Source organism: Phasianus colchicus, chromosome 3 (genome assembly GCF_987193195.1).
Source record: "Phasianus colchicus chromosome 3, bPhaCol1.hap1.1, whole genome shotgun sequence".
Lineage (NCBI taxonomy): Eukaryota > Metazoa > Chordata > Aves > Galliformes > Phasianidae > Phasianus > Phasianus colchicus.
This window is the reverse complement of record NC_143438.1, coordinates 66,388,497-66,413,837: the sequence shown is the minus strand read 5'-3', so window position 1 is coordinate 66,413,837 and position 25,341 is coordinate 66,388,497. Positions and strand designations below refer to the sequence as shown.

The 25,341-nt window shown below is 42.1% G+C and overlaps 2 protein-coding genes and 1 long non-coding RNA gene across 3 annotated transcripts in view; 1 reads left to right on the top strand and 2 right to left on the bottom strand.

Moving 5' to 3' along the window:
* LOC149918651 (uncharacterized) overlaps positions 1–10,365 on the bottom strand; it is a 39,682-nt gene extending 29,317 nt beyond the window's left edge. The window contains exon 1 of the mRNA XM_090137742.1: positions 4,480–10,365. Within this exon, the coding sequence (XP_089993868.1) occupies positions 8,942–9,700 (759 nt within the window). The 5' untranslated portion in view covers positions 9,701–10,365 and the 3' untranslated portion in view covers positions 4,480–8,941. The remainder of the gene's footprint in view (positions 1–4,479) is intronic.
* IL7 (interleukin 7) lies at positions 9,624–20,388 on the top strand. Its single transcript, XM_090137743.1, has 5 exons — positions 9,624–9,754; positions 13,296–13,438; positions 16,860–16,946; positions 17,471–17,623; positions 19,345–20,388. Exons 1-5 carry the CDS (start codon positions 9,745–9,747, stop codon positions 19,495–19,497), a joined length of 546 nt encoding a protein of 181 aa, XP_089993869.1. The 5' UTR covers positions 9,624–9,744; the 3' UTR covers positions 19,498–20,388.
* LOC149918649 (uncharacterized) lies at positions 13,279–25,231 on the bottom strand. Its single transcript, XR_016465222.1, has 3 exons — positions 24,678–25,231; positions 14,803–14,858; positions 13,279–13,362 (listed from the first exon to the last, which is right to left on the bottom strand). It is a non-coding gene; the product is annotated as an uncharacterized LOC149918649 (long non-coding RNA).
* Between the last annotated feature and the right edge of the window lie 110 nt (positions 25,232–25,341).

Sequence of the window (25,341 nt, the reverse complement as noted above, 5' to 3'; positions counted from 1 at the left end):
GATTTCATCAGTGTCTGGAGAATCTGGGGGATAGGTATCCCACTGAAGGCATCTCATTTGCTTCTTGATTTGAGATCCCAAGGAAAACACTTTGATCACTTTCTGAAGCTCATGTTGGAAACATCTCCTGGGCAGGGATCAGAAGGATGTTGTTTCCCCTCAATTTCTGGACTGCCCGAGTATTAGACCTCCATCTTGGTTTTAGGTGAGCTTGAAAGTTCACTGGAGGATGTAGAGTTCATTGGCAATGGATGGATTCTTTGCAGATCAATAGCTAGTAAGACAACTTATGACAGAGTTAGAGAGACAGGTTTCCAGCAACATAAGCTTGATTCCAGGCACCTGCTTTCGGATCATTCCAGGACCTTTCTCAGGTGGCTTTTAGATGATTATAGGAAGCTTATTACATGAGGAATGTGGGCTCCAACCAGAGTGACTACAAAGGACAGAACAGGAAGAGGCTAATAATCTTTCAAGAAGCAAAGTGGAAAAGCTGACAGCTGCTAGCACTTTCTACGTAGTAGACTGCTGGTACACTCACATGCCAAAGTCCATGTAGAACCTAACCCATGAGAGATTAGTCCTTGAGAGACAGAGTCCAGCTGATCATGATGACAGCAGCACCCATACACCATTATACCTTAATGTTGTTCTTTATGTAATTCACTGTCAAGAGTAAAAACACTCCTGATATTTCAGTCCAAACTTCATACATAGTGTTAGCTTTGCAGTCATATAGCTACTGTTCTATTGGCTAAAATGCTGCTCTGTGCAATGCATTGGCTTTTTAACTATTTTGTAACTTGGTCACGTAGCACGGGGCTTCTTTCTGCTGTTTTACTCAGCTGTGATGAGGCAGTGGGAGAGGCATACTGCATACAAGGTGTTCCAAGTCACAGGATGCTGTGGATCAGTGGAGTTTTCCATACCACAATGAGATGCTGAATGTTACTTTTATGGGTGCATTCTCTGTTTACCATTTCCAAGTGCTAAGAGGCAAGGCAGCTGGGTTTATTTAGCTTGTATCAGTAAAGAGTTCTCTTTTGCCAGAGGTAGAACACATGGTATTTTCTCTGTATCATTTCTTCTGACTCACTTCCCCACAACCTCTTTTCTTGAAAACACAAACCCAGGAAGGTCCCGTATCTTCTGATTGCCAAACTAATAATAATGGTGAGCGCTGATTATAGCCTACGGGCTCTTCCTAGAGAGGAGGAGAGGTTTACATGCCAGGGAAATGGAAGAGACCAAAGTTGAGCTTCTGCTCTACTGAGTGCTCCACTCCAAACCTATGAAAGAGATGCTTGAGGTTTTGATCTGCCAGTGTATATCTATAAAGAACTGGGGAAAAGTTTTTGTCCAAGTTCACATGCTTTGTTATGAGCAACACTGTGTAATGTTTACATTCAGACAAGACCCTTTTAAGTAGACTGGGGGACAAGGAATTCTGAGTTGCAGCAGAATAATTACAAGAAGTTTGCAATATAGATTTGATACTGATGTTTTGTCCAGGCGTATCTCAAGTATGGGAGCTCTAGAAGTAAAAGCCATGCCTTAAGAGCTCTTAACAGAAATATGAAAACACTGGGGCACTGGGATCACTTTTAGAGTGCTCCTCAAAAGCAACTGAAGATGTTGCATATGATGTCATGATATCTACAGGACTCTGTCTCCGTGGAATAAGATGCATCAGCACCATAGCCTTCTAAAGCCACTCCTGATTTAGGAGCACAGGTTGCTAGCAAGGGAAAAAAACTCCCAGAGGCCCACATTCACCCCACTGCAACACTCACTTATCCCTTTTAAGTGTCACAGTCATGTGGTCTTACCTAGACATATTTTTGCTGGCTTACCCACAGTCATGCCCTAATCTTAGCCATACACAGGAAAAGGCACCAAACTGCATCACCTGCTTCAGACAAGATAAGAGACAACACTGCGTGTGACACACACTGAAAATGCCACAACTTCTCATGGCCCATATAAAAATACATCAAATAAAACCAGCAGCAAAATGGAATTTTTTTTTCTTCTGAGAAATGGCTTGTGAATTAATAGCAAGATATTTTTCCTCCCAAAACTGTATGGCCCAGAAATCAAACAAATAAACCAGGGATGAGAGATAAGAGGTGCAGAGTATACATACTTCTTCAATATTTTCAGAAAAGGTGAGTCTAAAAACTGCTGATTAGGGAAACCTGTTTGATAGGATTCTACCTTTAAAGTGACGCAAACGTTCACAGAAAAGTGGTGCATTCTGGAATGTTTTCAAAATCACAATGTCTTATTAAAAGTGGAGTAATTGTGATGTGAGGAAAGGAGAGTTTGGGAGATTACGTTTAGCTTTGGTCATTCACCATCATTTCAATAAATGTAACTGTTGAATATTTTGAGAAAAATTTCTGAATGTCATATAAAAGAATTAAAAAGCTACTATTGACCAACCATTTCTTCCTCTTAGTTTTAGAGTTTACATCAGAATTTGGTCCATTTTTGTAGGTTAGAACAATGTAAAGCTCTTTACGTATTTTCATTTCAGGCCAACTGATATCTTTGAGAACCTGTGGTGTTGTCGCCTTTGCTGAAGAAAAGAAGATAAATCAGACACTGAAGGTCTCAAACACCACTGAACAAGCACCCACATACCAATTCACTGTTTCAGACTGAGCCCTTTAAAATGTTACAAATGAAGCAAAACCTGAAGTATCTGTATACTGCTCTTATTACAAAATACATTTGCTACACCTTCAGGTGATATTTAAATATAATTTATCTCATAAAAAAGATATTCAAGTCTCAGCACGACCCACTGGCTTTGACTTGCCAAGTGGTGTTTATTGGACATATTCCATTAGCACACCATATTTTGACCATAATTTTGTGTCCTCCTTTACACTCCTCTCCCATTCTATGCACATATCTACCTACCGTTCACTTCAAATGATGAAGAAAGGCACATTTGTAAACAGGGTCTTGAAAAAAGATACGTGTTTGCAAGCATTTTAGGGTAATTGCAAACAGACGCAAAAAAAGTCAGAAATACCCTAAGCTTCAAAATGCAGATGCTCCATTTTCATCTAAGTTTCAAACCTGCAAACAAAACTTTTGCTTAGGAGTAAGCATGTAAGTTAGGCATGCTGAAATAGGGGCTAAACAGGCACATGTCCACAGGGTTAAGCTCACAAAGTTCACAATTACAATAAGTAATCTCTCTTTTTAAAACTGTTTTTATCAATTGGTTTTTAATATCGATGTGCTGAACAGACTTCCTCTTCAGGATCATTTACTATCATGCAATAAATGAAACTGCTTGGTAGAAAACAGAGCATTTTGTAAGAATTTTTTAAAGTGCATGGATTTAAGCAAGTTTAAGTAATGATGTTTGAATTTATTTTTGCCCTCAGAGAAGCTGGTAAGAGTTAGAAGTTAGCTTTTTGTTATATGTAAAAGACACCGAATATTCTTTCACAACATTATTCTGAGAAGGGATTGCACATCATGATGATAATAATAATAGTAGTAGTAGTAATAGTAGTAGCAGTAGTAATAAACTTTTCCACTGGAAAAAGAATTTACCAGAATGCTTGTAATGGGACACATACATGCATTCATTAATTTACATCAAAAACAGAAAATAATCATGAGTGTCTTGCAATATACTCCCAAGATTTCATGCCTGAAATTATTTCCTAGGGAAGGGATTTGTTCTAGAAAACTGAAGATACATAATTTGACCCCCTTGCAGTGGCTTCACTAAAATTGCTGTCCTGTCCCAGGGAGAAGTTCTTGACTCCAGAAGGAAGAAATAATAAAAAATAATGTAGGGAAAAAAAAAAAAAAAAGAGAGAGAGAAGAAAAAAAAAAAAAAAAGAAAGAAAAAGAAAAAGAAAAAAAATAATTGCAGGGACAGGTTATTGTGGCTATTACTCACTGAAACACATTTTCTATAGAAAGAAGGGAAGGGAAGGGAAGGGAAGGGAAGGGAAGGGAAGGGAAGGGAAGGGAAGGGAAGGGAAGGGAAGGGAAGGGAAGGGAAGGGAAGGGAAGGGAAGGGAAGGGAAGGGAAGGGAAGGGAAGGGAAGGGAAGGGAAGGGAAGGGAAGGGAAGGGAAGGGAAGGGAAGGGAAGGGAAGGGAAGGGAATAAATACCCTTTCATATCCATATATGTAACATTGTAAAAAAAAGAGAACTCACTAGAAAAAAGTGTGAGTTTTCAAAAACAATAAAATATAACTAATTATAATTTTAGGAAAACATTCCTAAAACCATGTGCCCAAAACCACATGAACTCCCATGACTGTAAAACACAATGAAATTTTTATAATTACATGGGTGTACAGTATAGTGGTTATCTGTAAAGACAGTACTAGTAGCAAAAAGAAACATAAAGGAAAAAAAAAAAAAGACAAAACATACTACGAAACTGTATTTTTTTAAATAGGAAAAGAAAGAGAAAAGGCATTAAAATAGAATCTTTACCCCAATTCCTTCTTTCTTTTATGGCTTGTTGAAGCAGAAGTAGGCTTTTCCACTTATCCTGGCTGTGGTATTTTTTTCTCCCATTCACAACACTCTTCTGTAAGGCATCAAACAGCCATCAAGCAGCTCAGACACTTCCACACAATTATCAGGACACCTGCACCAAAGTCCTTCATTGCAGTAATGTGGAGAATAAGCTGCTTCTCACCCACAGGCAAAGCCAGTGCCAGACTGCTGTCACATCCAAGTGCCGACATGCAGAAGCCCCAGTGGCTGGGAATAGGCCCATCCTGCCCTGGAGATCAGGCCTGTATCTTGCCATGGAGAGTAGGTCTGCATCCTGTCTAGGGATCAGGTCCACATCCTTTCCCAGGGAGCAGGCCAGCATCCTGCCCCAATACCCAGCCACCACTGCATCTGCCGAGAGTGTTGCACAACTGGATGAGGAGGGAATGGGAGGGAGCACTAAGAGAAAATCTTGATGGTCCATTTAAAGTTCTGTAGTGTATTTCTGAGGCATTTGGATAATGCCCTCAATAGCATGTGTTAGATTTCAACAAGCCTTGAATTGGTCAGGAGTTGAACTTGATCACCTACTGTAGAGATTCTGCTCTAGCAGGAAGGTGAACTTAGATGATCTCCAGAAGTCCCTTCTGATCCCTGTGATTCTGTGATTCTCTGGTCTTTGTAGCATCCTTCCAACCGAACTATCATAAAAAAAAGTAAAACTAGGATGTTAGGTCAGTCAATTCCTTCTTCCTACTGTATCTGTCTTCCCACCTGCCATCATATAACATCTGTGGTAACTCAAGAGCAAAGGGAAGAGCATTAGCAGAAAGGCCAAGAGAGCCCAAAACCCAGCACTGGCTTGAAGTCACTGACTCCAATCCTGGCAGGCAGACAGGCCTGGGATTTCAGGGCATTTCTTGCATGTGGGGTGAGGATACCAACAGCCAGCCTTGTAGCATGCAGGGACACCAGCAACCCCCTCACCTGCCCGATTCCAGGGATGGGTGCAGCAGTGTGGGGCTGCAGCTGGGTGGCAGTACCCAGGCAGGCAGCAGCTAGCAGCCTCTTCCCACTGGCACCACCCTGAACATACAGTTTCCTGAGCCTTTGCAGCGATGTGCTCAGGAAACTTCCTCATCCCACTGGGGGTTTATCAACACCCCATCATTTATCACCTTGTCCTTTGTGCTATAAGTTTCTCTAGTCATCCATTTGCCCCACATAATAAAATAAAAATGACTGTTTTCTATAGAAGAAATAAGGTTTTCCACAGTTTAACAAAAAATTCCTGTAACTTTCCCTATCTTAAGTTTTCCAGGAATATTTTCTTTTCTTTTCTAGCTTCCATTGATAAAATTATTTTAAATTCTCACCCCCTAAAAAACAAACGAACAAACAAACAAACAAAAACACAACCAAAGAGGCAGACACCTTGCAGCTGAACGAATGTATGATACAATTCTGCATTAAAGCAGCGTGTCAGCCATTTCAGTTGTTCTTCCAGCACACGCTCCTACGACAGTGATCTGTGCAGAAAAAGCAGCAACTGTAATTCAACAAGATGGGTGTTCTGGTGCAACAAAGTTAGATTGCTTCTTCTTGCTTAAGTATAACAGATGACAGGAGCTTCCCAAACCTGAAAACCAGGGAAAGCTTTGTGTGTACAACAAACTTAACCCCAAACGGCAGTTCGGCTGAGATCCTTTTGTGGTTTGGGGTTGTTTGGAGGGTGTGAGTAGGACAGAACATGTCTCTGCTTGTCCTCGTCCTCCTCAATTAGATGAGGACAATTTAGGCACCAGGAAGATTCATTCTTAAAATAAACTTTCACAAAAAGTGACCGTGCTTTCCTGAATTGCACCATCCGTGACAACTACAGCATTTACCTTTTGTCCTAAAATAAAATCTTTTTTTTTTTTTTTTAACTTTTCAACTAACTTTATTCAGTAATAAAATAATTCATTAATGGTCATGCGGGTCTGCAAGCAGCCTGAAGTCAAATTTGAAGTCATGAGCAAAAGATCTCAAACTGACAAACAACAGCTGCAGCAAGACAGCAAAATTCCCAGAAATGTGCCTATTTATTTTTCTGATAATTGTATCTTAACAAGAAATTGTATGCTTTGCAATCATGGAGCTACCCAGGAATATTGGCATATTGGCATTCTGGTGGATATTAATGTGTGAAATAGCTGATCTTCCAAAAAGCAGATTTTAGCAAGTCAGAAGGCAATCAGATCATTAAATTAAATGCTTAGGGAAACTGCTGCACAGTTCTGCTTAGTACACAGAGTGTGTTCATTCTTGGACAGACAAAATTACCTTCCAGTTCTCAGCTGCAGTTTCAACTGTTTTCTTTTATGGTTTTAAAAGTTATTCCTGAATAATGAGCAAAAGAAAAACCTACATACATCTGTGCTAATGCCCTGCATAAGGCTGCTTCTTTCCAGAAGTCACTTGTAATGTTACTCAGTCAAATTATTTATGAAGCAAAGGCAGAAAACCTGTATCGAAACAGACAGCTCCATGAACGGCTCTGTTAAAAAGAGGTGGGACATTTAACACCTGAGAAACCCAAGAAGAGGCTTTCAGTGCCACTGCCCTTCCCAAGCCTCAGCCACAGCCACGGCTCCGTTCTGCCGCACAGGGGCTGCTCGCTACTACAGCCTGGCACCATGCAGGATGGGCAGGCTGATGTCAGTTGTATAGGCTGGATTTCAGGACAGGGAAACTTTCAAGCAGTCCTTCAAAAATCTTTGCATGAGTTCTCGATTAAAACTGGCTATTAAGACGATATTCATATAATTAATAGTAAATGTTTTGCTTAAATTGTAACTGGGAGGAGTCTCTTCATTCTTAAAAAGAGAAGGCAACTGTGGAATGACTCTTCTGAAGGTTTGTATTCGATCGTTTTCAGGATAATCTTTTTTGAGGAAAATCTTCATCACTAATAAAAGTGTTTTGAAAACAAAAGATATGGAATGATTCAAAATATTTTTTTTAGAAGGCATAAAAGTTTCAGTCCAACATAAAATATTTAAGCACTCCCCGCAGATGAATACATCAAATAACATCTATATCTTAAGTGTATGCCCCAGCCCAGGTTTAGGTCACAGAACAGGGATTCATTTGGAACTAAAGATGTGATTAGGACCAAAGAACAGATCACATCGCTCAAAATTTGTCATTTTGACTAAAGGAAAAGTTCCACATCCGTTCAGCACGCAGACTCTCAGTCTCCCCACGCAACAGCAAGGATTCTGCCCCTAGCACAGAACAGAACCAATTCCACACTCCCTCATCAACTCTCAGAGCCATGATCTTAGTGATCCCACTAAGATGCAGTGCTGCCACGCTGACTTGCTCCATGAATCACAACCAGGTTTTTTGAAAATTGACATGGGAACAATGATCAGACTGCCTGGCATTTCAGACAGCTGGAAAACCAACGTAACCAAACCAACTAAGAGCTCAACCTAAGCTAAGGGGGTCTTTCCATGTATTTTCCAACCTGATGATTTACTGTGCATCTGCATAAGACTTCATTTTGTGAGCACACATGTACTGCCATAAGAACACAGGACTATGTGCTTGGAAGGAAAGCTGATCTTGTGTTCTTGTGTGATTTGGGCTTTATACTCCACAGCGTGTTTTAAATGTGCATGGAGAGATATTTTCATACAGCATTTGGAAGAAGGAAGACAATAAATAATAATAATAATAAAAATGTACAACTGAAGAAACATTTAAGAATTCGAGCAGGTACTTATTAAGGTGACAAAATCCTCTTTCAAATTCAAAATCCGAGCCACCTGCCAAATTACAGCCTGGCATATATAAAGGAAACAAGCAATGACAGGATCTGGCAGTCTGTCTGGAGCTCTGTTGGTATTGATCACTGCACCCAAACAGTGCCTTAGTGATGAGCCACTGTTACTATAGTCAAATTGCTCAAAGCTGAACAGGAGGAAAAACATCCTCATTCTTGGTTCTTGTTATAATACAAGAAGAATTAAAATGCTTTCCAAAGAAATCCCAGTGAGAAATGTACAGCCAAACCAAAGCAAAGATAAGTCCCCTGCAAGTAGAGTGCCAAGTACTGCCGGGGCACGGGTGTCTGAATAAAGTGGCACAATTCCAGAGAGACTGGGTGGAAACCATTCCGAGCAGTGCACAGCTTAGCCAAGTCCTAATGGTTGTTCCTTATGGTCACACCCTGGTAGCTCCTGCCTTACTCAGGTAAGCAGTCGTGTAGACGGGAGAGGGCTCTGCGAGTTGGAAAATGTACGCGGGGTGGGAGGAGGTGGGGAGAGGACTCGACAAAGACATTTCATGTCCTATTTTATTCCAAGCCTTTCCACTTGCAGTGAAGCATCAATTTTTACATTCTGAATTTACCGAGGACAAACCACAAGCCACAGCCGCGCCTGTTAGAACTCGAACTGCTTCTACGCTACGCTTTCCTCTGCCATTCAGAGCTTCCACTCAACCCTTCCGGATTTCTCACGTCGTGTGGAACAACGGCAGTTCGGGTGAAGCCGTCGCTTCGTTCCTCTCCTTCGACAGCGGCCGCCCGGCCAACCCGGACCTGGGCCGGGGCAGTCCCGCCTCCCCGCCCCACCCGTGGACAGCGCTCTGCAGCCCCACGACGCAGCAGCCGCTCCGCGACATCGCTGTTTGCTTTTTTTTTTTTTTTTTTCTTCACCCCCTCCAGGATTTCCTCCCCGCGAATGAGCGGCTCTTTCCACACGCACTGCCAAGGTCCATCCTTCCGTCCCTGGCCGCGCACCCGGCGCTGGGCGTGTAACCGGGGCCCTATGTAACCCCCGCTCCAGCGAGCCTCGACGGCCGCTGTCCTCCCGCTCCGTCCTTCCGCGGCTCTTCGTTCTGCTCCCGGCCCCGTGGCGGAGCGGGGATGCCTCCTCCCCTGGCGGCCCGCCAGCCGCCCGCCTCGCCGCGCTGAGGCCGCGGAGCCCGGCGGCGCTGCGGGGAACCCGGCGGCGGCCGCGGAGCAGAAAGCGAAAGTACCTGGCGGCCGGCGGAAGCCCCATGGGCACGGCGGAGCGGGGCCGCGCCGCAGCCGGCTCTGACAGCGCCGCGCCCAACCCCTGCAGGCGGGCATCGGGAGCCCGCTGAGCCCGTCCGGCCGCCGCTCCGTTCGCCCCAGCTCCGCGGGCTCCGCGCACCATGGGCGAGACGGAGCCGCCACCATGACCGCCGGGCCGCCGCCGCTCCCCGCCACCCCCCCCGCGGACAATGTCCCATGGTAAGGAGCGCGCCGCACCGCACCGCACCGCGCCGCACCGCACCGCACCACCTGCGCCCGGCCGGGCTCCGCCGCTCCGCTTCACGCTGCCGTCCCCGCCGTTTCTCTTCCTGCGGTGCCGCCCGGTGCCCTTTTATCCCCGCGGTGGCGGGCGGGGGAATTCCCACTTTTGCTTTTTCTTTCTTTTCTATTTTCCCCTTTACCCGAAAATAAAAGCTCCCGCTTTCCCAGAGCGGCCGCTGCCGGGAAGCGGCGGGGCGGGCGGGCGGGCGGCGGGAGGGCAGAGCCGCGCGGAGCGGAGCGGGCACCTGCGGTCCGCCCCGCCCGAGCAGCCATCGAGCAATGCAGCCGGGGCCGCGCCGCGGAGTGGGGCAGAGGGGCAGAGCGCAGCCGGGGGGCCCCGCGGAAGGGAGCCGCGGATGCCCCTGGTAGGACGCTGCCCTGCCGCGTGCACTGAGTTGAGTCTGGGAGAAAAGGAAAAGAGAGGGGCTTTTTGACATTTCGAAATACTGGAATGCTGGCTTTTCCTGGCTTGCCTCGGAGAATCTCATGGGGTTTTCCGACTAAGGAGCTTTTGGGAAGGTTACTGAAAGGATGGCTATTCCCAGCAATACGAGCTTCCCCTCTCCTGAAATACTGTAGCCGTAGGGCTGCTGCCGTTTCTGCTCCTTGGGAAGTCACCTAACAGTCCAAAGCCCCTGGGATGTTTTAAGACACTTGTCGAGCACATTCCAGAGGACTCGTGTAGGAACGTCTGAATTGTTTGCATTGTGGTCCTGCTGCGTGTCCAGGGACCTTGGGGCTACACAGCATCCATTTCAGCATTACCTGCTGTGATTTCAGTACCCTTTCAGTATCTAAAGGGGAGCTATAGGAAATAAGGGAACAGACTTTTTAGTAGGGTCTGTGGTGACAGGACAAGAGGAAATGGTTTCAAACAAAAAGAGGGGAGATTTAGGTTGGATATAAGGAATAAGCCTTTTACCATCAGGGTCATGTGGCACTAGAACAGGTTGCCCAGAGAGCTGGTGTGTGCCCCACCCCTGGTGGTGTTCACTGTTAGGCTGGATGGGGCTCTGAGCATCCTGTTCGAGCTGTAGATCTCTCTGTCCATTGCAGGGTAGTTGGACCAATCGACCATTAAGGGTCCCTTCCAATTCTGTGATTCTGTGAATCTCATTTAAGTGGTTCCCCATCTGCCCAATACAGAAGAAGTAAAGCCAAAGGAATGAAGTGACTTTGCGGTTTTCACCTATTATCTCCACTTGCTGCTGGACAAACCAAATTTTAGAAGTAATGGAATCAGTTATGTTGTTTTTATTATTATTATTATTATTATTCAGAAGATTTTTTTGTGCCCTTTGAAATGTATTTTTGAAGTAACATAACCAAGTTATTTGCATCCTGCTATTTGTAAGTATTACAGGTTCTTTTTTTTTGGTGCTGGAATCATGAGGTACAGTGGTATGCTGAAATAACATTGTCCTATAATTGACTTTTAGCATGTTTGTGCAAACATCTTTTTAATATCAAAGAAATCCCAGACATAAACAATGATAGTTCTCTAAGATTAGTTAACATATATATATATATATATGCAAAGATTGAGCCCTGTGGAAGTCAGATGTCCCCCTGGAGACGTATCTGCCTTGCACAGTCACTGCTTTTGTATTTCCTGCTTGTAGGATCCATTAGGATCAGAACTCTTCAGGCTAGATCTTTCTTAGATACTCATAGACCATTGCAGATCATTTTGAAAAGGTTGAATAATTTGGTTTTCCCTTGCGAAATTGGTAGGCAGATTTCCACTAGGGCAAAAAATGGAATTCACCATGTACAAGTGAAAATATTTCTATTCGGTTTCTAGGACGGAGGTGTACACATGCTGTGGCATGTTCACAAATAATATATCAGAAGAGAAGGCTTTGATAGGCAGGAAAACTAAGATACATTTTGGTTTGAAGCAGCAGTGTGTTGTGGGGATGGAATGAACTGTGGGGGAGTTTATATCTTTGAACAGCAGGCAAGCATGGCATGACTGGTGGAGCACGGCACAGGCTGCTCAGAGAAGGTGTGGATGCTCCATCCCTGGAAGGGTTCAAGGCCAGGTTGGATGGGGCCCTGGGTAGCCTGATCTGGTGGGTGACAATCCTGCCCACAGCACACGGTTGGAATTGGATGATCTTAAAAGTACCTTCTAACCCAAGCCCTGCCATGATTCCACGATTTTTTGATTCTATGACTCCGGTGCTTGCATGATAGAAGTTAGGTGGCTCTGTAAGGATTATGATCAAATTTCATTGCTTTCTTCTTTGAAGAAGTACAGCCAGAATATGTATTTTAAAAATGTATTTGGTATTTTACTTTCATCTCTAGTGTGCTACTAGAAATTCAGTATTTCTCTCTGGGATTCACTGGCAATGCCCAAGTCTGGAGATTTTGAGTGTTCCACTCGGTGCTGCCCAGTGTTCCCATCCTCACCAGGGAGGAAGAAAACAGAGAAGCAGTCAGGTCAGGGCATCCCTACTGCTGTGCTATCTGCCAGTTTCTCAATGTTGGTTGTTGTTCTTACCAAGTAGAAGAGATGGATACAAACAGCTCATATTACTGTGAGAGTATGCTGTGATCTTTGATAATCTCCCAACCTAAATTTCTAGTTCTGTTTTTATTTATTTATCTATTCTTTCTTTACAATCTCCCTTGTAAGTACCATCCTATTTAGTCTAGCTGTAGGCAGTGCCCAGCTATTAGCTTCCTAATCCTGTATTTTCCTGTATGCATTTTTCCTCATTCCCAACATCAGACTGCTCACCTGCAGCCTCCAGTTGCCCTGTCAGCCCTTTTGGGTGGACCAGGTGTTTTGGCCCATTGGAGCTGACCAGGTGTTTTGGTCCTTTCTCTCATTGCCTATCCTTGCAAAGTTCCAATTTCCTGGATGTCACCCAAGGCCAGAAGCCCAGCGGTGTGTTGAGGGGAGAAACTGAGGAGCAGTAAGACTTACTCCAAAAGACTGCAAAAAACTTGCAGAGAAGGATACACTGCTACCTTGTCTCACATTGTGGCCACTAGGATGGATTCCTATCTGGGCAGCCTGAAAATGTGCTTAAACACACAATGACAGATGTTGAGTGCTTGTAGAATTCATCATATGAAAATCAGTAATTAAGGTGTACTCAGACATATACACCTATTTGACCAGGACACTTCTCTGCCTACATATGTGCTGGATGGTTAAGGTCCATGTTGTGGTCAGTGGTGAGACCTCATCAGAGCTTTCAGTGAAGACCAGAGATGAGTTCAACCTAAATAGATATGACGTGGTTGGCCTACCTCATAGCTGGAGGATCTCAAACCACACGGGCTAAATCACTTCACTGGGAGGGAGTTTAGACATCCAGGCAGTGTTCTAATCTGGAGCAGAATCTTTCCCTCAAGGTACAAGCCATTTGCTTGTATAAATGTCCCCTTTAGACTGTTTTAAGAGGTTACAGAATTTATTTGTTAATACAGCACTTAATTAACTGCTATTATTGTAATTCAGCCTTTTTTAGATCTATCTTCCGGGTTCTGCCACTACTCCTTGTTCTGTCACCAGTGAATTCATCTAGCTGTACAATGGGAAATAAAACAACTGAGATCCGCGTCAAGTATGAGAACATACTCAGCCATGACATCGAAGAGCTGGTAGGTAATAGCTTTCCCAAAATGTTAACTACTTTTAGATTATGGCAAATAATATTAAATAAACAGATCTCACATTAAAAAATTTAAAAGTGTGTTGTACTGGGATCCTGGCTTTGTTTGATACATGACTTTGTGCCTGCATGCCAAGCAGTTGGTAGACACACATACCATCTGGACCTAAGTAGTATCATATATTTAAAAAATATACTTTTCTGAAGCAATTTCATGAATACATGTGTTTATATCTTCTGGTCAAGAGAAGAAAGCATTCTACAGCCTGCAATTTGCTTGATGAATTTTAGGCTTCTCAACTTTAGTTTCTCGTCCATTGAAGATAAATAACAGAGGCACAAAATTCAAGTAATTGATTTTCAGACTGATTTCTATGTTCTGTTCCAGGCACTGAGCCCATTCAGCATTTTACAGCTGAAACCCTGCCATTAAACCTTTAGATTTATTTGGATATTTCTGAGTACTGAAACATTTCTTACGGAGAGTGATTGAAATCTTTCACTCTCCATCTAAGATTTTTTACTTCATTAACCAACTAACAGATGGTATAATCATTTTAATAGTCCTAGGTATCACTCATATCACTCTCATCATAATTGTCTAGAATTACAAGGCACCTTCTTTAACACTAGCCAACAAATTAATGTTTCCATGCAAATGATTTAAAACACACATATAACAATAAAAGTTAACTTGTATCTTACTGCTAATATATCTTATTTAACCAACAAAGAATCAAGTTTTCTAGATAGAAGCAGATAAAACCTTAAATTTCTCAGTTACAAACAGCAGCCTCTCCTCTATCATGGCTTTATCAGAGATATTTATTACAGCTTTGTAAACAAAGTACTGTAACAATTTACTGATCCGTGTCCTATACCCACCTTGTGACTTTTCATTGAGAATTATTAACAGATTCATCCGTCAAGAACATTTGCATAGGAAAAAGCACTTTCTACTGTTGGATTTTGTTTTTTATCAGAGAGAGGTGAGACACTGGCACAGCTGCCCAGAGAAACTGGTGCCCCATCCCTGGAAGCATTAAAGGCCAGGTTGGATGGGGCCCTGGGCAGCCTGAGGTGGTGGGAGGCATCCCTGCCCGCAGCACAGGGTTGGAGCTGGGTGATCTTACAAGTCCCTTCCAACCCAAGCCATTCCATAATTCTATGGTTAGCAGAGGCATTTCTATGCAAATCTGCCAGATTGTCACCAAAGGAAAAACTCACCATTCTGTTGCAGTCTTAAATTGAGGTCTATTTGCATGAAATGCAGGTGATATATGATGCTTTTCCAAAGGTTAAACAAGGATTGTATTTCTCTTTGTATCAGCTATTGTATTTTTTCACACTTACCATCCTCCACCATGTTTATCGTCCAGAGCATTACATCAGTGGTTCCCAGCCTTTATCTACCAAGACACACAGAGAGAGAAAGGCACTGCTTTTCTATGTTCTTCATAGATAAATCACATTATCCTCAGTATGGCACGAAAAAATGAGGGAAAAAAATATAACCATATTGGAACAAACAAGTAGCTCCTTTAGTTTGTCATTTTATTTCTAACAAAGATGGATGTTTCCTGGATAACAAAAACGAAACCACTCACTGAGCAGTCATAGAGCAGCTGGCCTGTAGGAGTACAGCAGGAAGAACAGCGTCTGGGAGTCAGACCTCGCTGCCTTCCAGTGGGGGAGAGCCCTGGATGCATCCCAGCTCTGCAGGCCTGCAGGGTTCAGGGGAGCCAGAGGGGGCCATGGGCTGTGGGCAATGGTACATTGTCCACACCAGTTCTTCCTGGCTCATTTTGAAAGGTGATTTTTTTTGTTTGTTTTTTGTTTTTTGTTATAGTATTGCCATCCATAGAGTTTTTTTTTTTAGGAGATTTGTGAGAACTGAAACTGCTTTCTATGTAAATAAAAATAAAAATATCTTCAAGAGTTAATAACTGTGAAAGGTGGTGGGAATGTATTGAACTCTGAAGTTCTTCTTAGAATGGGCATGCACAAACAACTGCAGTAAAGTTGTTTCATTCTCCAGTCTATATTTTCCCTTATTCAAGAGAGATTTATTTATCCTTTCTGTAAAATCAGTGTAGCCTTCTCACGACAACTTAATAGCAAATCCTAAGGATATTGCCCTTTGGGTAATAGCAGCTGTCCGCTAGAAACTGTCCTGCAACTGCATAGCCAAAGTCAGTAACTTTCAGTCCCTCAACCCGACATTTGGAAGTAGCCATGGAGATGACTGGTGGGCTCCATACTAGACCTGGATGAGCATCTGAAATACAGGTGTTATACAAAAATCTGCAGAAAACCCCTGAGAATGAGGCTGACTAATGTGTTCCTATGCACACTTCAGTGAAGAGAGCTAATAGAAGACTGACATGAACTGTCTTCTTTTTTTAAAGCTTTTCTGGTTGCATTAAGTTATCTGGATACAGGCTGAAGAAGAAACAGAAGGATTTTTGTTAAGCTAGACTCTGTTGTCATCTGGATGACAACTATAGAAACAAAAGAGAGGAAAAAAAAACACTGATGGAAGATTATGGTCACACAAAGGGAGCAAGTGGCCTGGCTTTGGATATGTAGAGATACATTTTCTGTTAATCCCCATGCCAAGTGAATACTAGATGCCTGGGGCTTGTATTTATTGAGATAAACATGGACAAATGTGTTTGGTGTCTGTATTATTTCAAAAGTTAAAAGACAGGAATTCAATAGAATATGAATATGTATTTAAGGATATATATATATGAGGATTCAAGAGAAATAGACTTATGTCCAGTTCTGGTTGCTGCATTACAAGAGAGATATGGAGATCCTGGAGGGAGTCCAGTGAGGGGCGATGGACAAAGGACCAGAGCTCTCTCCTGTGAGGGTCTGTTCAGACTGGAGGAGGCGAAGGGGATCTCATTAATGTCTATGAATACCTGAAGGGAGGGTGCAATGAGAACAAGCCAGGTGTTTTCAGGGGCACCTAGGAGCAACGGGCACAAACTGGAACACAGAAGGTTCCTCTGAAGGTAGATGTGCAATATGTAATAAATGTATCACTTCTTTACTGAGCATCATCCTTGGAGATTTCAGAAGCTACCTGGACTGGTCCTGAGCATCCTGCTCTGGGTGCCCCTGCTGGAGCAGGGGTCAGGTCAGAGGGCTCTGGAGGTCCCTTCTGACCTCAGCCATGCTGTGATTCTGTGCAATTCTGTGAACATCCTTGCAAATGGTAGTTGGATTGAGGTTCTCTTTGTTTGCTCTCCAAGAAAAAGCTCAGAATTGTACACTGACAGTGCTACACCTGAGGAGATCCTATGGAACAAATTAGTGTTGAGGTCACCAGCTGTTAGTGGGAAACTTGGCTCATTTGATTAAAAGTACTTTCATGATTCAATATATATTATATTTTACAGGTAAATATATCTGCAGAATATCGTGACAGATGCTGCAAGAATAAAAGACATGAACATAACAAAGTGTTCTTCTGCAATGATACTCAGGTAAAATTTAACTTCTCAGAATTTGCTTTGGAGAATATAAACCACAGTAAATTCTATGTATAATCCACAACCTAAATAACATATTTTGATAGTGAGTAATCTGATCTTCTAATAGGCAAATCATGGTATTCAGGGATGTTCCTTCATGGAATGTGGAATAATAGAATCTGTCCAGCAAATAGATACTCTTTTCAATTGAAATATTAACCAATACCATATCTGAAATCTTTTCCTACTACATGAGTTGCTTTAAATTTTAATACAACCTAGTACAAAAAACTGGTTATATTTTGTAAACAAAAAGTAAGCAAAAAAAAATCCCAGTTTCTTGTTTTCATTTTTCCGCAGAAATCAATCATATTAGCTAAGCTTTTCACTTCAGATCACAAAGCTTTAAAGTAATAGTTTGGGCAGATCTTAAATGCAGAAAGTAAAATCATTAGCTGTAGCTGCAGATTTTATCATGACTTGATGAAAGGACTGACTCCAGAAATCAGGTCATTTTTTTCTTGCTCTCTTTACAGGAAATAGAATCACTACAGAGTATGGCATGTAATATGCTCAAATTCTTTAATAAGCAAAAAATCAACAAAGAATTTAGAAGGAAAGCAGCATTAGTCTCGTGTGGGACATTACAGGTTCTACAGTGCAAATGTGGAAGACATAAAAAAGAAAAGGTAAGTTGTAGTGGTGGTCTTCAGCTTATTGGAAATACATGGCTTACTCTTCAGAGCTCTTCAACACAAACTATCATATCTACCTCTCAAAGGTACATCTATCATACACATTTTTACATGCATGATGAATTTTGCTCTGTATAGCACATCTCGTAACAGAAGAGTGCAGTTGCATTAAGCCCAGTGCAAAGACTAGTTAAGTCAGGGACCTGGAAGTCTGTAGTCAAGATAGGTACCCTGGTTCAGTAATAAAAGGATTCAATTAATTCTCCAGTAAAATATAAAGGTCATGCTTATGCAAGGAACATTTGTGTATGTAAAAACATAGTTGTTAGTTAACATTGAGGTTTTACCCTAAAATTAATGTTTAGGTTATTTCAACAAATAATTTGTAGGAGTTTCTTTCTTTTCCATAATCCCTTTGATTATTGATATTAATTTTAATCACAACATCTCAAACTTAACCAGAGTAATTAGATACGAAAATAATTGGATTTTGAGTCATTGGCAGAATCAACTCTTTCAGATATGACTCAAATCTTGTGCAGTGATCTGTAGACTATCACAGTAAAGAGAAATCATTCTTTTAAGTGTAGCTCACAGTTATCTGTGGAGCACAACAGCACAGGTCAACATCAAAAAGCTTCTATAATAGGCACCAAACTGTGTAATTCTTTATGGTTGTCTTACATAGCTGGATGGAAGGCTGCATTTAACTCACTTTTTATCTCCCTTATAATAGAGAAACGTAAAGCCTTTACAACCCAAGATTAGTTCTACAAAGTAACATTGGTATCTGTATTTGGCTTAGACACTTCTGGTGAATCTCAGTTTAGTTGCAAAAGCTGGAGCGTCACCTTGCGTCGGGGCTGCCCAATTTTTTTTAAGGATAAATTACATTAAAGTCATCTGGTAAAACTCTTTGGTAGTCTATAAATGTCTATGGTGTATTGTAAAAGTTTATATGCAGTGAAGATAAAGCCAGTATCTGTTCAGTGGTTTCCTGTGACAGAACAGGAGGCACAGGCTGGAACACAGGAGGCACCCTCCAAACGTTAGGAAGCACTTCTGTGCTGCACAGGAGATGGAACACTGGCACACGTTGCCCAGGGGCAATGGAGTCTCTTCCTTGCAAATTTTCAGAAGCTGCCTGGACATGGTCTTGGGCCCCCTGCTCTGAGAGTCCCTGCTGGAGCAGGGAATGGGCCAGATGGACACAGAGGTCCCTGCCAACCTCATCTGTCCCGTGGTTCTGTTAAGTCACAGTCATCAAGTGTGGATAAGAGCAGTCTTGGTGTCTTTGTGTGAGACCCTAGACGTTAGGCCATAGCATCAGCCCTGAGGAACAGGACTATTTGGTTCTGTCTTCTCAGTGTAGCTTTGGAAGTTTGGCTCAAAGTTTAATTGGCTTTGTTCTTCCAGTCCTTCAAACAATTGAGGGTAATTTTCAAACCAGACAGAGGGTGTAGATGCTCTCAGTTACACATGCTGGTTTCTGCTGTCCTTACTTGCAGAGCATTAATGCTGCATGCTCCCAGACCAGTGGGAAGGAGCAGCAATAGGGCTATGCCAACAGGAGAACTGAGGCAGGCTGTGTCCACAACAGCACATTTTTTGAGGTGCCCAAAACACTGGCTAAATTACCATGTAGAGATATCCTGCAATATTTAGTTATGTAAAAAGAAAATGAACTTTTTAATTAACAGTGTGTTATTTTTCAGGTTTGCATGCAGGTAAATGCACCTAATAACGAAGATACAGAAACAGTTGAACAACTGAAAAAGAAATGCAACCAAGAATTTTGCGAACTGAAAGAAAATATATCTAGCCTTCGATCCTGCTGGAATAAATTTGAAAAAATAATTTCAAGGTGATTACAAGTGAATCCTTTTCTTTCAAAAGTGGCATTACTTGGTACCTTGGCATTTTATATGCATTCTTCAAGTTACTCTGTTTGCTTATATGAACACCTGATGCCGGGTTTGGATGGAAAGCTACTGTACTTTGTTCCTAGGGATGGAATAAATAGAAACGGCTAAACCAAGCTACTGAAGCCCATGAAGGGGAAATAAGAACCGGTGTTTGATACAAAGAACTCCAGAGAAGGCTGTGTACCACCTTCAGGTTCTGGAAAGTAGTCTGCATTTTTTTTGATCCTTTGAGTGACTTTATGATACCTTCCTACAACAGAGATCTACTTAAATGCCTACTGCAATTTATAAAAAAAATAGAAGCTGCAGGCCCCAAAACCAGCTGACTTCTATCAGAATGAATGATTTATCAAACAAGCAGCAGCTCTTGAGTCTGTTCTGCTGATGTCATAATGTTTTTAGTGTGAGTATCCAATGGGTTTTCAAACCGATTTAAGTTTGAAAAATAGGAAAAGTTAACTTTTTCAAAAGCCTTTGAAGGGTGCTGATTTTTGAGAGATGTAGCATGCTTCTGCTGGCTGAGGCAGAGACAAGACAGTGAGGCATATGGTATATGAGGAAATAGGATGCCCAAATGTAGGTCTACTCAGCTGACTGCAAACAGCAATAAGGTTATGTGTTTGGTTATCCTAATAGTTGACAAGGACCTAGAATTTCTTGCCTTTGGATTGTGATTTCTTATATTCAATTATTTTATATAATGTGTTTAACATGTTAGATGAACGCGACTTAAAATGTGTGAATATTTTCAGAGAATAATATATTGGCATTTAACTAATGAAGTGTTCATATTTAATTTTGGATAAATAGAGGTATTTTTATAGTTGTTTTTAACTCTTTTGCATTTTCTTACTTTGATATAATTCCTTTGGTAATAAAATATTTACCTTCTATGGAATTGGGTTGTTAGTTTTTTGGCTGTTACTCCTTTTTTCCTCTTTTTCCCCCACTATTAATCACTGAAAGAACAGTTACTTTTGTAACTTCTAACTGCTTGGGAATTGCCATTATAAGATGTCAATTTTTTAAATTGCTTATAACTTGGCAAATTTAAGTAGACACTTCCAGACCAGGTATCCACCATGGACTAAATATTTTGGGACATCTTCAAATAAGTTTGCTGTTTCCTGAAACAGATTGAATATTTTCTGTGGAACTACACTCTATGCTGGGTAAAGAGTTGGCTGGATGACCGTGCCTAGAGAATGGTGGTAAATGCAATTAAATCCAGCTGACAACTGGTCATGAATGGTGTTCCCCAGGGATTGGTATTGGGTTGACCTGGATGATGGGTTTAGACGCACCCTTGGTAAGTTTGAAGATGAAAACAAGTTATGAGGAAGAATCTATCTACCTGGAGGTAGGAAGGCCCTACGAAGGTTGGATAGTTGGACTAAGGCCAATGGGATGAAGTTCAACAAGAACAAGCCACAGGCAATGCTACAGATTTGGGGCAGAGTGGATGGAAGACTGCGTGGAAGAAACAGGTCTGGAGATGTTGGTCATCACTCGGCTGAATGGGAACCACCAGTGTGCCCAGGTAGCCAAGAAGGCCAACAGCATTCTGGCTTGTATCAGACATAGCGTTGCCAGCTGGAGCAAGGAAGTGATCTGTACTCCCCCCTGGTGAGGCTGCATCTTGGGTAGTGTGTTCAGTTTTGGACCTCTCTCCACGAGAAGGACATTAAGACCCTACAGCACATTCAGAGAAGGGTAATGAAGCTGGTGTGGGGTCTGAAGCATGAGTCTTAAGACAAGAAGCTGAAGGAACTGGGATCATTTATTCTGGAGAAGAGGAAACTCAGGTGAGACTTCTATGACTGCCCAAAAGGACATTGTAGTGAGGTGGTAGTTTGTCTCTTCTCCTAGGTAACTAGCAATATGACAAGAGGGAATGGCCTCAAGTTGTGCCAGATTCAGACTGGATTCAGGTTGGATGTTAGGAAAATTTTTTTTTGCTGAAAGAGTGGTTAGATGCTGTAAAAGGCTGCCCAGGGAGGTGGTGGAGTCACCGTCCCTGACATGTTCAAGTAAAATTCAGATGTAGTACTAATGAACATGGTTTAGTGGGGAAATTTTGGTGGTAGGTGGACTGTTGGACTGGATGATCTTAGAGGTCTTTGTCAACCTTGATGATTTGAAGATTCTATGAAATCTTTGGTATTCCCCAAATGGTGGGATATCTTTCAAACAACTGTATGGATCTCCTCTGATTGGACTAAGGTTTGTTCTACTGAATCCATGAAACTGAGTGTGCCCTACTTCTAGCGGTGATGGAAGAAGTTAAGGGCAAAGTAAATACACTGTGCTGCTTCTCCTTCCTCAATCCCACATCTATTTACGGTTAGGGAACTTCTTGAGTTAGGCGTAGTACCTTTGTAAAGACTGTGACCGAGGCTTCCAACTACTCTCTTCAGCTCTTGATCTAAGGGAGTCAAAATTGGGGAGAGAGAAGTGCACCCACTAAACAAGAGCAAAAACCAAATCAAACCAACTCAAATGAAAAAACAACTCTGAATCCATAACCCTCTCATTAAACAGGAAAGAGACTTTCTGGTGTTGTACTGCAAACAAGAGTACCAAAACTACATTTAGACTTCTCTGGAAATCACTTCTACTGAAAATGTCCCTCCTGGCAGTGGACTAGATTTCCCTGAAGAATAGCAGCTGTTTTTTTGAAACTTGGGAACAGTTGGAAGCCAAGACTTATTTTCTAGTAACCATTATCACTTGGCAAGGAAAAGTCAGTGTGAAATAGAAGAATACACAGATGAAATATTACTATTGAAATCACAACATTCAGTCATTTTAAATAATTTAAGCAGCATTCCACAAGTCATAGTTTGGGGCCAACCAAGCAGTTTTTGGCCTATCTTAGGGAAAGATCATACTAAGGTCCAGAAAATAACTTTAAATTGTGTTGTTATGAAATTGTGGTTTTCCTGGTTGCTTCTCTTAATAAATATGCTGCTTGCCTAATTCTTACAGCCACGATTCCTGATTCACCACTTACGTGCAAAGTCATACTGCTAAACAGTGATTTGTACTTCTTGATATCTTTCTTCTCAGAACCTTCTCCAGCCTTCTCTGAAATTATGGATGTGTTTAAACCAAACTGCTTTGCAGAAAATGGGCTAAGGGATGGGAACCTTGCAAAGTATAACCACTACCTCTACCTCCTTTTTTTTTTTTTTTTTTAATATAATATATATTTGTTTTGAAATTTGGACATCATTGCAATAAATCAATATGATTAGGTCAAAGCCACAATTCTGAAATGCATGAAATTTATGAAAACGTGGCAAGGGGAGCAAGGGAAGTCAACTTAGATATTTAATTTAGTTAAAAATTTTTTTTTTTTTTAATGGCAAATAACAATTTGCCATTGTTGCAAGGAACCATCTGAACTGAACAGAAAGAGATTAACCCCTTTTAGTAAGATAATGCAGCACATTTAAATAATTTCTAACAGTAAAGAGCACTCTTCTGAGAGGAAAGAATTTCTGGTGTTTAGGAAATCAAATAAAGAAAAGTCACTGTGTTCGTATCTCATTTTACACCATTTAACTGCCAAAGTTCCGCAGCTAAATCTCACTCCTGATTTTGTTCTTCTTTAGTTTCCTTCCTCTTGGGAGTTACTATGCAATCTTAGTACTGACAAGATTTTGCACTTTTTTAGCAAAAGTTTCATCCAAAATGTCTGTTTTCCTCTGAAGAGAGTGTGGTGAAATAAATGAAAGCCATCAGGAGGAACTTTCCCCTGAAATGAAGAAAGAAAAAGAGGAACTGGTCCCTACTCAGCCCTATTAAGCAAAAAAAAATCATGAACCCAATCCTTTTTATAATTTCTGGTCACATAATAGAACTTCTCTGGAAGAATATAACTTCTGTTTCATTTTGTCAGCAAAACATGCTTTGACTTTACATGAAACAGAAAAGATCCAGATCAAGTTTAGTTACAGGTTATATCTTACAGCTTAAAAAAAACAATACTACGGGTATCACAGTGATACACTCTACATCTGTATATTAACTAAGTACCCCAAATGGCTGGGAAAGGCATACAGAATTAAGTTAACAGAATCACAGAATTGTAGGGATTGGAAGTGACATCTAGAGATAATCGAGTCCAATTCCCTGGCCAAAGCAGGCCCCCTACAGCAGGCTGCACAGGTAGATGTCCAGGCAGGTCTTGAATGACTCCAGAGAAGGAGAGTCCACAACCTCTCTGGGCAGCCTGTGACAGTGCTCTGTCACCCCTTACTGTGAAGAAGTTCTTACAATTGTGTGGAACTTCCTATGCTTCAGTTTGTGGTCATTTCCCCTTGTCCCGTTGCCACCGAAGAGAGTCTGGCCTCATCCCTACGCCTCCCTCACTTCAAATATTTATAGACATTGATCAGATTCCCTCTCAATCTTATTTTCTCAAGGCTGAACAGACCTAGGTCACTGTGCCTTTCCTTGTAAGAGAGGTGTGCCAGGTTCCTTTATAATCTTTGTGGCCCTCTGCTGGACTCTCTCCAGGAGATCCTTGTCTTTCTAGTACCAGGGAGCATTGAACTGGACACAATACTCCATATGAGGCCTCACCAGTGCAGAGTAGAGGGGGAGGATCACTTCCCTTGATCTACTGGCCACACTCTTAAATGCACCTCAGGATGCCATTGGCCTTCTTGACCACCAGGACACGCTGCTGGCTCATGGCCAACCTGTTGTCCACCAGGACCCCCCAGTCCCTCTCTGCAGAGCTCCTCTCCAGCAGTCATCCCCCAGCTTTTACTGGTACATGCAATTATTCCTTCCTAGGTGCAAAACACTACAATTGCTTTTATTAAATCTCATCTGGTTCCTCTCTGCCCAGCTCTCCAGCCTGTCCAGCGTCTTGCTGAATGGCAGCACAGCCTTCTGCTGGGTCAGCCATTCCTCCCAGCTTCATATCATCAGGAAACTTACTGAGGGTGTACACTATCCCCTCAAAGTAATTGATGAAGATGTTGAACAATATCAGACCCAGCACCAACCCCTGAGGAACACCACTAACTACAGGCCTCCAACTGGATTCTGAGCCACTGATCACAACATTCTGAGCTTAGCCAGTCAGCTAGTTCTCACCGTCCACTCACCTATCCCACACTTCCTCAGCTTTGTTATAAGGATGTTGTGGGACACAGTATCAAATGCCTTGCTGAAATTAAGGAGACTATATCTCTCCCCAACCACTCAGCCACTGATGACATCACAGAAGGCTACCAGGCTGGTCACGCATGACTGCCCCACAAGCGAACCCATGCTGACTATTCCTGCTAACCTTCTTCTCTTCCAATTGCCTGGAGACAGCATCCAGAACAAGCTGTTCCATCACCTTTCCAGGGATGGTAGTGAGGCTGACTGGCCTGTAGTTTCCTGGATCCTCCTTCTTGCCCTTTCTGAGGTCCAGAATGACACTGGCTATCCTCCAGTCTTCAGGCAAAGAGGAGTTTGATGAGGCCTTTTATAAGCAGCTGGAAGTAGCCTTGTGATACCAGGTGCTGGTTCTTATGAGGGACTTCAATTATCCAGATATTTGTTGGGTAAGCAACATGGCCAGGCATGCGTACTCCAGATGGTTCCTGCAATGTGTTAAATTCACATGAGCAAATACTACTAACTTCAGTACTTGGTATAGATTATTCTTCAAGGCAACAGGTGTATACAAATCTTATTTTGCAAGTCAATTAAAAAAAATCTATCCTATGAAAAGACAGTGGGTGTGTCCTCCCAGTAGGTATGGTTTCCCTGAGATGAAAT